General features: G+C 43.8%; 1 protein-coding gene across 1 annotated transcript; it reads left to right on the forward strand.

Moving 5' to 3' along the window:
* The first annotated feature begins 1,120 nt into the window (after positions 1-1,120).
* Positions 1,121-12,174, forward strand: POLR3F (RNA polymerase III subunit F). Its single transcript, XM_067564692.1, has 9 exons — positions 1,121-1,455; positions 1,738-1,855; positions 3,523-3,590; positions 4,636-4,703; positions 5,408-5,520; positions 6,976-7,119; positions 7,919-8,026; positions 10,498-10,689; positions 11,840-12,174. The coding sequence occupies exons 1-9, from the start codon at positions 1,400-1,402 to the stop codon at positions 11,915-11,917; spliced, it is 945 nt and encodes a 314-aa protein (XP_067420793.1). The 5' UTR covers positions 1,121-1,399; the 3' UTR covers positions 11,918-12,174.

Genomic DNA, 12,174 nt, shown 5'->3' on the forward strand with positions numbered 1-12,174 from the left:
GATCTGAGTGACAGTTCATGATAGAATCATGAAGAGTGTTGGCCTTGTTTATAATAGATATGGCTCCATCCACCTAATATCTCATGCAGGGGGAATCAGTTACTTGTTTCACTATGGAACCCAAGATTATTTGCTGACGAGGACTAAAATAAGGCACTCTCTGCTATTCCTGAATCTTGTCTTGCCTGCACTATTTTATATTAAAACAAATGATGCTGAACATGATTTTGTCCCGGTTTACAATGGCCAGAACTGTGTCATCAAATTTAATTGTGAACAACTGTGTTTAGATATGATAAAATTGTATAATATAGACAAGCCCCAAATGTAGGTCTTAGGTGGTTATGTTCACACACAAAGATCCCGGCTACACTAGCAAGTTCTGGTTTTACAATCCACTTTCCAACCCCCAACATGCCTGTAACATGCCACACATTCACACACAAAACTATTACCCAGTATGCACAGACAGTCATTCATTCATTCGTGCCAACACTGGGATTGCGCTTGTTCTGATCAAAGATAACTATAGCGTCAATCTGCACCGTTGTATTGCCTGTACAGGCAGCAATCACTGTGACAGCAATTTCAGCAGTGCCATTACTCCTCCCACCTGAAACGCCGGGGTGCGTGCAGCACATTTGCCAGAATCTACCACCTCTACTGCGGGATTAAAAGATGGCAGAATCATGCTGATTCGTTTTCTACAGCATCAGGCGGCCAGCTGACCAGACAGGTTTATTGGAGTAGCTGGTGGTTTCTTATGCACCTGAGGCAGAACCAAAATGTGTAATTCTGCGGGTGACGGTATGCAGACTGGGGGATGTCTGGCCGCATTCAGAATACAGGCCAGATCTGTGCAGCCTTCCGCACCCCCTGACTCCGGTTCTTCTGCACGGCGGCTCCCGCCCCCTCCCACGAGCTCCTGCCCCCTCCCCCAACTGCTCCCGCCCCACCCCGACTCTGGACCCCCCCGCATCCAGCTCCCATCCCGGCTCCCGTCCCGCCCCGCCCCATGCCATCCCAGGCTGCGGATCGGCCCCGGCATCCCCTCCGCGCGGTCCCCGCCTCACACCGGCCTGCAGACCTCCCCGCTGCTCGCCCGGCTCCCCGGCCTCAGTCCCCGTCCCGTTACCAGAGACGCTGTGAACCCGGACCCCCGCCCCCAACCCGCAACAAGGCGGCCCGGGATTGGTCTGCAGCCTGCTCCATAGCAACCCCGGGGCCCGTCTCTGACGTCATCTCTCCGCGCCGCGTGGAGGCCGGGACCCACCCAGCTGGCCTCGGTTTCTGGAGCCGGCGTGTGGGGCGCGCGGCGGCCGGGTCTCCTCCAGCCCGCGTCACTGCGGGCTGCCCCCAACTGCCGTCCCCCGCTACAGGCGGCCGGGTCCCGGCTGCTATGGCCGAGGTGAAGGTGAAGCCGGAGGTCCCGGACCCGCTGGACATAGAGAACAGGTGCGGCAGGGAGGGGCGGCGCTGCGGGACCGGGGTCGGTCGGTCGGTCGGTCGGTCGGTCTGTCTGGGTGGGTGGGGATGAGCGGTGCTCGGGGGGGCCCCCAGGACTTGGGCAGTGGCCTGGGGACGGGGACTGTAAGGGGATGGGCAGAGATGGGGGTGGGGGGGCAGGTGGGAGGCACAGCTGGGGGTCTGGGATAGGCAGGGCCTAAGCGGCGTTGTGGTGAGGCTGGAGTTTTGGGTTGTGTGTTGTGATCTGACTCTGCTTCTCCCTGCCTCCAGGATCATTGAGCTCTGCCATCAGTTCCCTCATGGCATCACCGACCAAGTGATCCAGAATGATATGCCGCACATGGAACCCCAGCAGAGGGCCATGGCTATCAACAGGCTGCTGTCCGTGGTAGGGTCACCTCTCCGTCAGTATGGCCAGTTATGCACTGCTGCAGCCATCTCACAGCCCTTTCATATGCATGGACTTTATCAGCCATTACCAGTGTAGAGCAACTGCAGAGTTTCTTCTGAGATCTTGCAAAGCAATACCACTATGTTTCCATTAACTACTGTAATTACATCTCAAACCTCACTGGTATTGTTCTGTAATATAGGGATAATCTGAAAAAGCCACAGATTTACCTACTGTTATTGACTCCTGTTGGTGTCTGCTTTTAGAGGGAGGGAGAAGTCTTGGCCCCATGTAATCAATGTCAAAACTTCCTTTGACTTCATATGTACTAGATTCCAGCTCTTAGGTCAAAGTTTATGGGCTTATCTGAGATCTTTTGATTTACTGTAGTTTTAGTTGCACTTATTATTATAAGGTCAATGTAACCAATCTACCTGAGTGCCATTCACACATTAGAATGAAACCAGCTGATATCTTGCCCAAAATGGTGACCATGCATTCCTTTTCAGTAGCCAGCTCAGCTTTCCTTAGAGGATTTGTAGTGGTGAATAACAATTTAGTAGACCTGGGGAAAGTCCAAGCCTTGCTGTTTTTGTTAAAGCCTTAATAACAAGACCTCTTGAATCTTGATCTAAAAGTGACCAGATCTGAGTCCTGATATAAATGTATATGTCAGAATTGGATGCAAAAGGCCACCACTGAGAATACTTTGCACTCACCTCTCACATGCTTCATTCTTGGGATAGATAGCACGTGTTCCCTCTGAGCACAGGTCTGTGGCATATGGGAAGAGCATTCTTTGGGATAACTGAGAGCCTAGAATATTTAGGTTTTCCACCTGTAAATTAATTGGCAGGCAATGTAGAATATGATGCACTGGTATATTATGCTTCCATCAGTTTGCCCTACCTAAAGAGGTAGATCTTCAAAGTAGCCCAACGTAGACCATGTTGCCGTTGTTTAGCCTTGAGGTAACAGAGACATAGGCAATCATGACAAGGCCTGCATCTGAGGGGAATGGGCACCGTCTCTTGGCCAGCTGAAGATGAAAGAATGTATTTTTAGTCACAGCTATTATATGGGAGTCTGGGAATCCAGCGTCCTAAGAATGTGAATTATTCTGACAGTAGGTGGGTAAATGCACTCAACTGATGGAACTGTCCCCATTTTTACTGCAGTTTAGAATGCTTTCTCATACCATATGGCATCATTTCCATCTTATCTGGGCTGAGCCTAAGTAACTTCTTTTTAGATTGACTTTATGTTTTCAAGCTAACTGTTGACTATGTACATGAGCAATTTTAAAAATAATGATTCAATGGACATGTTACTGCAGGCTGAGAGAGGTGCATGTTGGAGCTCTACATCCTTTGTGCAATGTTAAGAGGAAAGAGTAGTTTTCTACATTTAATTAATGATACGTGTTGCAGGAAGAGGCCAGGAGCAATGTCAATAATCTCTAGCAGCTAGATGATAAATGGACAAAAATATTTCCTCAGCAGAGCAGTCTAAAATGTTAAACTGGTGTTTCCAGTGGATGAAAATGTATTTTGGTCTGTTTTTATTTAGGCAAAATTAAATGAGATTTCATGTTTAAAAGGTAAATGTCAAGCTCTTAATAATAGTCTTTGCAAAGAGAAATGCTCTGTGTCTGTCTCTATCAGGGGCAGCTGGACCTTCTCAGGAGCAACACAGGCCTTTTGTACAGGATCAAAGAGTCTCAGAATGCTGGGTAAGCTTTATTTTGTTGAAAGGACAATCACTGGATCATAGTTCTCATGCACTCTCCCAGCGCAATGCTGGTGAGAAGGAACTCCCATCCTTTCTCAGGGTGGTAGCAATCATCAAGCATTTATTCACACATTCATTCCAAGATGGCACATTTACTTGTAAATGCTATTGGAGGTGATGCTTCCTACTGTGAATAGTTGCATTGAAGTGGGATTACTTGATGTTGGAAGCACTGCTGCTGGCAGCAAACCCCCCAGTCAGGCGATCTGATCCGTGCAGGCAGACTCGAGTCCCATTGAAGTCAGTGGGGCTCTGCCTAGATGGGGCACAGGGCATGATCAGGCCCTACATTTGTAACTGTCATCCATCCCCAAGTATATTACTCTATGTACTAAATAGGATTTTGATTTGGTTCATAAAATATGCCTATACAAAACTGAATAAAGACCTATTCTGTTTGCTTCAAAGAAGGAAAATTACCCAAATCCAACAGTCCTCCACTTCACTGCCACCCTCAAATGCGCACACATCTAATCCACTCCCTCAAATGCATCAGAAAAGAGATGCACCTCCCACTGTGGCCTGAAGCGCAGAAGAATTAGGCTTTCTTAGACCAGTGGGGAAAACAAGCTTCAGAGGTGAGAGCACTTTGCTACACCTTCACAGATGTTACAGCCAGAGACTGCTTATTTTGTTTAAGGTTTTGTTCAGGATTGAGTTGTAGGTGAGCAATTGGTAGTGGTGGGGAAAGCAGAGTAGTACACCAACAAAGCGCTGAAAGCTTCTTTCGCTGACTTGACATTGACATGATATGTAAGAAACTATAAAAGCTGTCTGTAATAACAAGAAACTACAATAACCAGCTAGTGCCAGCAGCTTTCTTTTTTGTGTAATTTAATTCATTTTATAATTTTGCTTTTCAGAGTTTAAAACAAATCTTGTTTACTTCTATCAAACTTACTTGACAGTTTTTTGGGGGGGGGTTGGGGGTTTTTTGGGTTTTTTTTAAACTAACACCTGTCCTTTTTGTAATCTGTCCTTTACAGTAAAATGAAGGGATCTGACAATCAAGAGAAGCTGGTCTATCAAATTATAGAGGATGCAGGCAATAAAGGTGATTTGTTCAAGGACTATTTTAATTTTATTCATGACCTGTGCTAGCTCTGTTGCTTAGCATGTATTTGGGGAAAGAGGTATGTACTTTTTCTCAGTACTCAAGAATTAAAGGCATGGTAATATACAAACAAAACATTACTAACTCTAGTTTCTAGTTTTAAAAGTATCTATTCGAGGTCTTAAATGCTTATCTAAACACTAAGAATAAACAAATAAAGTATCAATATCCACAATAGAACTTTAGCCCATGCTGTGACTAAAAAGTACAGATCCCCCATAAAATAGCCTCCCCTGCTGGACTGTTTCATATCCCAAATTCTGAGTGTCTAAGAAAACAGATGAGCCTTGCAGCATATGAAAGCCAACAGATTGGAATTCTGTCAGAGTGAGGAGTTGAGAGTTCCAGAATCAAGGACCCCATTTTTTGGCCATGTATAGTGACAAAATAGAATTCACCTGTATGAGCTCTCGCAGCAGGCAAGTTCTTGTTATAACAACTGTAGGGAGATGTTTGAATAATACGCTACATAGTACATCCTACTCAAGTAGTGTTCAAGCAACATTGTGATGTGAATTCTTAATTGGAAAGGAACAGCTTGGGCCTTGGCTTGAATATAAGAACAAATGTAATGTTTCTGAGACTTGTAATGCTCTGTTCATATTCATTTGAATTCAGCTTCCTCTTTTTTTCATTTTAAACAGGTATTTGGAGCAGGGATATTAGATACAAAAGTAATCTACCTTTAACGGAGATCAACAAGATACTGAAAAACTTAGAGAGCAAGAAACTTATAAAAGCCGTTAAGTCTGTGGCAGTGAGTAATCTGTAGTTTTTAATACCTTCCAGTATATATTTCAAGTATGTTTGTTAGAGCAGGGGACTGGCAGTCAAGAAACTTAAGTTTTTCTCCCAGCTATGTCACTGGCTCTCTGTGATCTTGGGAAGTCACATAACTTCTCTGTATCTCAGTATGCTCCTCTGTAAAATGGAGACAATACTTTAACTACTTTGTAAAGCACTGACAGTCTCAGATATAAGGCACTAAGTGCCTAGAGAATATCTATCTAAATATCTATCTAAATACTAGAGAAGAGTAGAGGTGCAATAACTTTTACAAAGAGATGGTGGTATTCAGAACAGTAGGAATCATAATACCCCTTATAACAATCCTTTCCTCTGCTATTGAGATGCACTGCTTAGGCCAAACTAAAATTTCTGTGTTTTGCACTTTCCAGACTATTCCATGGCCAAAATTTTCTTTGGACATAATTTCTCTTAAGTGGGAGAGAGTTTGAACCTGCTGATGATTATAGGTGTGATTCATGAAAGCGTTCTATTCAGGACAGGACTTAAGACATGCTTAAGTGCTTTCCTGAATCAAGTCTATACTAATAACATGACTTCACTAGAGTTGAAAAAGCATCTAACCCAGTTTATAAATACTTGATTTGGAATATGTAAACCATTTATGAGATGGCTATCTGCAGTGTATTCATCCTTCATTTATTGCAGAATACAGAGGCTTTATGGTGTCTGCTGCATGTTTTGAGCTTTTTTCATCTCTTGTCATAGTTATTAACAAAACTTTAGAAATGCTTACTTTAAGATGTGTTCCTTAGGCACTTGTGGTTAGTGTGGTATTGTAGCCATGTCAGTCCCAGTATATTACAGAGACAAGGTCGGTGAGGTAACGTCTTTTACTGGACCAGCTTCTGTTGGCGAGAGAGAGAAGCTTTCAAGCTACCAGTTTCTTCTTCTGTCCCAGTCCTCTTTAGATTAGGTCATCAGGCACATTTAATCACCATGCTATCATAGATGAACAAGTGTAGCTGAACCGCATTCTGACCTTATGCAGCCTCCTGAGTGAGAGCCAAAACCAGGCTCAAAACTTGGGAGAACATAAGATAACAGGTTCAGTTCAGATCTTGTGTAACTTCATTGAAACAAATGAAGTTGCAGCTGCTCACCCCTAGCCTGAATCGGTCTCATTTTCTTTAAAGCCCTTTATCTTTGATGTGTAGTTTTGCTTCTCTTCCAACCCTGCTCCATAAAATAAATTTGAGAGTCAAAATCCAAAAATACTACCCCCCTCTTTAACCCAGGGTATTCTTGGAGTGCAGAAATTGCTGATGATGGTTTGATGCAGCTATGCACTTGCCATGTTTCAGGGCAAATGGTGCTATATGGATTGCTCCTATGCTTGTTTAAATGGAGTTTTCCTTTTATGGAAGGTTTTCAACTATTAAAAATTGTGTGTATTGTTCAATAGGCCTCAAAGAAGAAGGTGTACATGTTGTATAATCTGCAGCCCGACCGGTCTGTGACTGGTGGGGCCTGGTACAGCGACCAAGACTTTGAATCTGAATTTGTGGAGGTGTTAAACCAACAGTGTTTTAAATTCTTACAAACTAAGGTAAGGGATTGCTATAGCTAAACCCATCTTTGATTGTTGTTTTTAAAAACAATTGTTTTTCCTTTAAAAACTGATGGAAAAAATGTTTGTATACAGCTATTAATATAGAAATAGGTAGACTTTGTTATGTAGTTACTGGATCATAATTCTTTCTTGGCATTTTTCTAATTTAATTGCCACTGCAAATGCATAAATGGATCATTTGCCTTAATAAATCCATAATTTGCACCTTTTAAAGAAAAAGACGCATCATTCCCCCAGATTCATATCTCAAACTGCGTATCAAAGAATGTAGGAACAAAGAAATTAGCAAAGCTCATATTGCCTCAGTTGTGCAAAAAAGTTGTTGGCTCTGATTAATGTAAACTGTGCCTGGAAAGTGGTACTCCCCCTCCATTCTACAGGGAAAGCCCAACCTCCATTATCCGAGTCCCAATCAAATTGTGTCAATTTCCCTTTCCCTCCAAAAATATACATTACATGCCACTGGCTATGCCTGAGATTTTTCTATAGTCAGGAAACTCAGAATGATGGTGCTGAAATTCTGCTCCCTCATGTCAATGTAATGTTTCATGTTACTGCACATGGTGTTTACAGTAAGTGGCAAATTACAAGTTTATTGTGCAATATGTATCTAGGATTATTCTATTTGTTGACAATCATCTGCTTAAAACATGGCAGAGACTGTCTGGAAATTGCCTCTACAGTAGTTTAAAAGCAGCCTGTTGTATGCCTAGAGACGTTCTCTTTGCAGTGAGCACTGACTGTGTATGTCACACTCCTTTTCATCCTTCCCCAGGCAGAAGCAGCTCGTGAGAGCAAACAGAACCCTATGATACAGAGAAACAGCTCATTTGCATCATCCCATGAAGTGTGGAAGTACATTTGCGAGTTGGGCATCAGTAAGGTCAGAATGTAGTTTACCTTACCACCTTTCAAATTGCTGCTGAATGACTAACATCAGGAATTGGACCCGAAGTACTAGGTTAGGTGCCTAACTGGAGGCATCCAAGTCTGCGTATTGGGCTCTTACATTGCATTGTGTTTATGGGGCAGGTGGCTAGTGCTGCATTACATTCCTGAGCTGATACTGGCTGGTGTTTTCAAAAGCACCTAAGGGAATTAGGCATCCACCGCCTAGTCAATGGGAGTTGGGAGACATTTTCTTTTGGCAGTCCAAACCAGAGCAAATTTGATCATTTCTCTGTTGGAATTTCCCTGTGAACATAAATGGAGATTTTGGAAGTCAGCTAGGAGATGGTCACACGACTCCCGTTAAAATTGTGTGGCTAAATTCCCAGCTGACTTCAAAAACCTCCACCCTAAGAGCAAGAAAATGGCTCTGGGTGAGTGCCCTGTGGAGTGGGGATCTGTCACAGCCCTTTCAAGCTCCCCCTGCTGGACACTCACCAGGCTGCTGTGTTTGGACTCACGTTGGATACATGTGCTCTAAAGCTCCTGTTGCTCACTGGCTAGGCTCTAGCCCAGTGGTCCCCAAACGTTTTACCCCATGCCCCGCTTACTCCTGTCCATGCCCCCTGCTGCCTCCCCCCCAGCTGGGGCTGGGAGCAGGGCCAGCGTTAGGGTCCAGGGCTGCGGCACGGTGGCGGGGCTTCCAAGCTGGGAGCCTCAGGACAGCAGGGCTTCTGTGTTCTCAGCCCCAGTGCAGCGAGGCTCCTCCACTCTCAGCTTCACCGTGTGGAGCGCTGAGGTGGCGAAGGCTTCCCCACTGGGAGCCCCGGGGCAGTGGGGGCCTCATGCCCCCTGCAATGTTCCTCCACGTCCCCCCAGGGAGGTGCGCCCCACACTTTGAAGACCTCTGCTCTAGCTGCTCTCTGTGGCTGTAGCGTCTCTAGCACACTTCCTGGATGTGGACTCTGTCTGTCTGCCCTTTCTGGAAGTGGGACCCCACGGCTCTGCTGTCAAAGGACCGGTGCTGACCTCCAAGACATCTCAGTAGCTTTAGTACACCCATTCCCAGAGCTTCCTCCTTGTGAACACTCTGGTTTGCAGTTGTCCCCTTCAGAGATGCATGACACAAATAGACACAGGCTTTGTAAAAGGACTTCTAAAAATAATCACTCTGCTTTAGACAGCACAGACTATACAGATCCATAACAATAAATGCCTACGTGCCATTTCTTGCCTCCGTTTCCTCACCACTCTTGAGAGTTCTGTGGGATTTGGATCCGTTTCTCTTCAGGGTCCAAGTGCTCTCTGTGGAACTGCAATCCTCCAGCTCAAGGCTTCTCCTCCAAATCATAGCATCTCTCCCTCTCCCCTTCAGTCTGTGTCCTTCAGCTCCAGCTGATCTGACAGTTAACAAGGTTCCCTCTTGCTCATGACACCTGGCCCTTTGTTCATCTGTCTCCCTCCGAGTCCCTTTTCAAATTCTCACCCTTTGTGTTTTTAAGCCCCTGCCCTGATACCTGTCTTTGTCCCCTTTCTGGGAATTTTCCACTTCTTAAAACCTTAACTCTATGCAGACAAATGAGAAAAGTGGTTTCACTGAGGAAGCAGCCATCCTATTCAGAAATAGACACTTGGCACCCCTCCCTGTTTCCTTAGAAGCAAGAATATAGTAATGATGATCATAATGTCTTAAAAATTATAATTGGACATTAGTTCATAATCTCAAACAGAATTCATAAACTGTCCATAAACAGATTTCCCAAATCTTCAGAGAATTATTGTATTCGAATTATTGCAGAAACTTCAGGAGTATGGGGAAATTCCACTTGGCAAATTTTTTTGAAAGCCCAGCTAATAAATTGCCTAGGGAGGTTGCGGAATCTCCATCATTGGAGCTTTTTAAGAGCAGGTTCCACAAACGCCTGTTAGGGATGGTCTAGATCAGTGGTTCTTAACCTTTCCAAACTACTGTACCCCTGAAGCCTGAGTCCCACCCCCACGGGGCTGAGGCATGTAACTTAGTTTCATGGCGCCCCTGTGGCTCCAGGCAATTGCCTTTCTTGCCACCCCCAATACCAGCTCTGCACTTGCGACCCCTCTAAAACCCCAGGTTAAGAAACACTGGTCTAGATAATATTTAGTCCTGCCATAAATGTAGGGGACTGGACTAGATGACCTCTCGAGGTCCCTTTCAGTCCTACGATTCTATGATTATCTTAAAAAGAGTGTAAGAGAAACCATAAAAATCTCACTCGCTTTACTCTCATTTCTGCCGTTCAGTACCCATGATTCAATGAGTTATGTGACTGTATCAAGGATCTCCCAGGTCTTAGCAGTGAGGGATGAATTCATAAATTCATTCATAAATAGGAGTTTATTTTCCTTTCTGTAGGAGTTATTGCTGCACATTTTCTCTAGTTGTTACCAATTTTATTTTTTAAATTTTTTTTGCATAATTGCTTTTAGGTAGAATTGTCAATGGAGGATATTGAAACTATTTTAAACACACTAATATATGATGGAAAGGTGGAGATGACCATCATTGCTGCAAAAGAAGGGACAGTTGGCAGTGTGGATGGACACATGAAATTGTACAGAGCTGTCAATCCTATCATCCAACCAACTGGGTTAGTCCGAACACCCTGTGGACTCTGCCCAGTAAGTTACTTGTTTTGTATGTGGAGGAAGAAGTACTTACAAATGTAGACCCAGGTCCTGCAAACACTTAGACACGTGCTTAGCTTTACACACAGAAGTAGTCCCATTGACTTCAAAAAGTCGGTGGAGGTCACAAATACCTTGACTATGGAGTAAATAAAAAACGGATACTTTTATTTAGCCTATTTACACACTTCATCTCATTCCTTTATTGCATGGTAAAAGGACACTGTCAAGTCAAACATGCTCCAGAATGTAGATTTTATAACCCAGCATCTGGTAGCTCTAAGACTAGTAGAAACTGTTTTAATCATTTTGGGGTTTGTTTTTAATTCCAATGGGAATCTTATACAAGCACATGCCCTGGCTGAGTTACAGCCGAAACAGAACCAAAAAGTGACAACTACCCAGATGTTTTCACTGTCCAAAATGATAAATATAAAGTCTTTTTAATAAAAAAGGAGAAACAAACAGTAAATGGCTTCTCAAACTCTTCAGCTGTAATAGTCTAAGGCATTGAAAACATAAGTAGGAAATGTTTTCAAACCAGGGTTTTAACTGAACAATATCCATTTAGCTTCTTTCTAGCCCCTCTCTCATTTTTAGTATCTTTATCCTCATCCAACACATTTGTTGGTGTACTGTGTGAATGGAGTGTTGACAATTGACTGTTTATATTGATGTAATGATTTCTTGCACATCAAAGGCCCAGCATAGCTGTTGATTATTCGTGTTCTTTGTGATGGCAGTGTGGTGTAGTGGATAGAGAATTGAACGGGGAGTCAGAAAATTGGGGTTCTAATCCCAGCTTTGTTCACCTGTTGTATGACCTTGGGCAAATTATTTCACCTCTCTGTACCCTGTTGTCTTGTCTACTAATTTATAAACTGTCCAAAACCAGGACGGTCAATCACTGTGTGTACAGCGCCTACCACATTGGGGTCCTGGTCCTGAGTGGGTCTCTGTTGCTAGTGTAATACAAATAATAATTTCTATCAGAGTTGGGATTAGATCCCAGGATCTCTTTGATCCAAGTCTTGTGTTCATTCTACTCCTCTGTGGAGCAAACATTTCAGTGTTTTACTTCCAAATGTGTTGTGCTCGTCACGTGAGATGAAGTTTACTTACACCTGGTTTCATTTGACCACAGGTCTTTGATGACTGCCATGAAGGTGGTGAGATTTCACCATCAAACTGCATTTATATGGCTGAGTGGCTAGAATTTTGATGGAAAGATAACCATGGACTATACCCACTCTTTGCAGCCTAAATTGATGAACCAGCTTGCTTTTTAATCATGGACTCGTGTTTTTGTGAGCAACTTCAGGACATGGCGTTAATTTATTTTAATTATATGCAGAGAAGCAACACCTTGGTTTGTTAGCAGTACTGATAGCGGACCAAAAGTGATGCACTACTTGTTGTCCAGTCATTGATGGCAACCTACACTCATTCTGGCACAAAAAATGAAAGCATAGTGACTTG

Source organism: Emydura macquarii, unplaced genomic scaffold (assembly GCF_026122565.2).
Source record: "Emydura macquarii macquarii isolate MOO-44397 ecotype Brisbane River unplaced genomic scaffold, CSIRO-AGI_Emac_v2 contig_2676, whole genome shotgun sequence".
NCBI classification, from domain to species: Eukaryota; Metazoa; Chordata; order Testudines; family Chelidae; genus Emydura; species Emydura macquarii.

Bases quoted from the DNA above. Each gene is read 5' to 3' on its own strand.
- POLR3F (XM_067564692.1), top strand. From the start codon at position 1,400: ATGGCCGAGGTGAAGGTGAAGCCGGAGGTCCCGGACCCGCTGGACATA. The intron at 1,856-3,522 runs GTAGGGTCACCT...TGTCTCTATCAG, and splicing joins TCAACAGGCTGCTGTCCGTG to GGGCAGCTGGACCTTCTCAG. The intron at 5,521-6,975 runs GTGAGTAATCTG...ATTGTTCAATAG, and splicing joins AAGCCGTTAAGTCTGTGGCA to GCCTCAAAGAAGAAGGTGTA.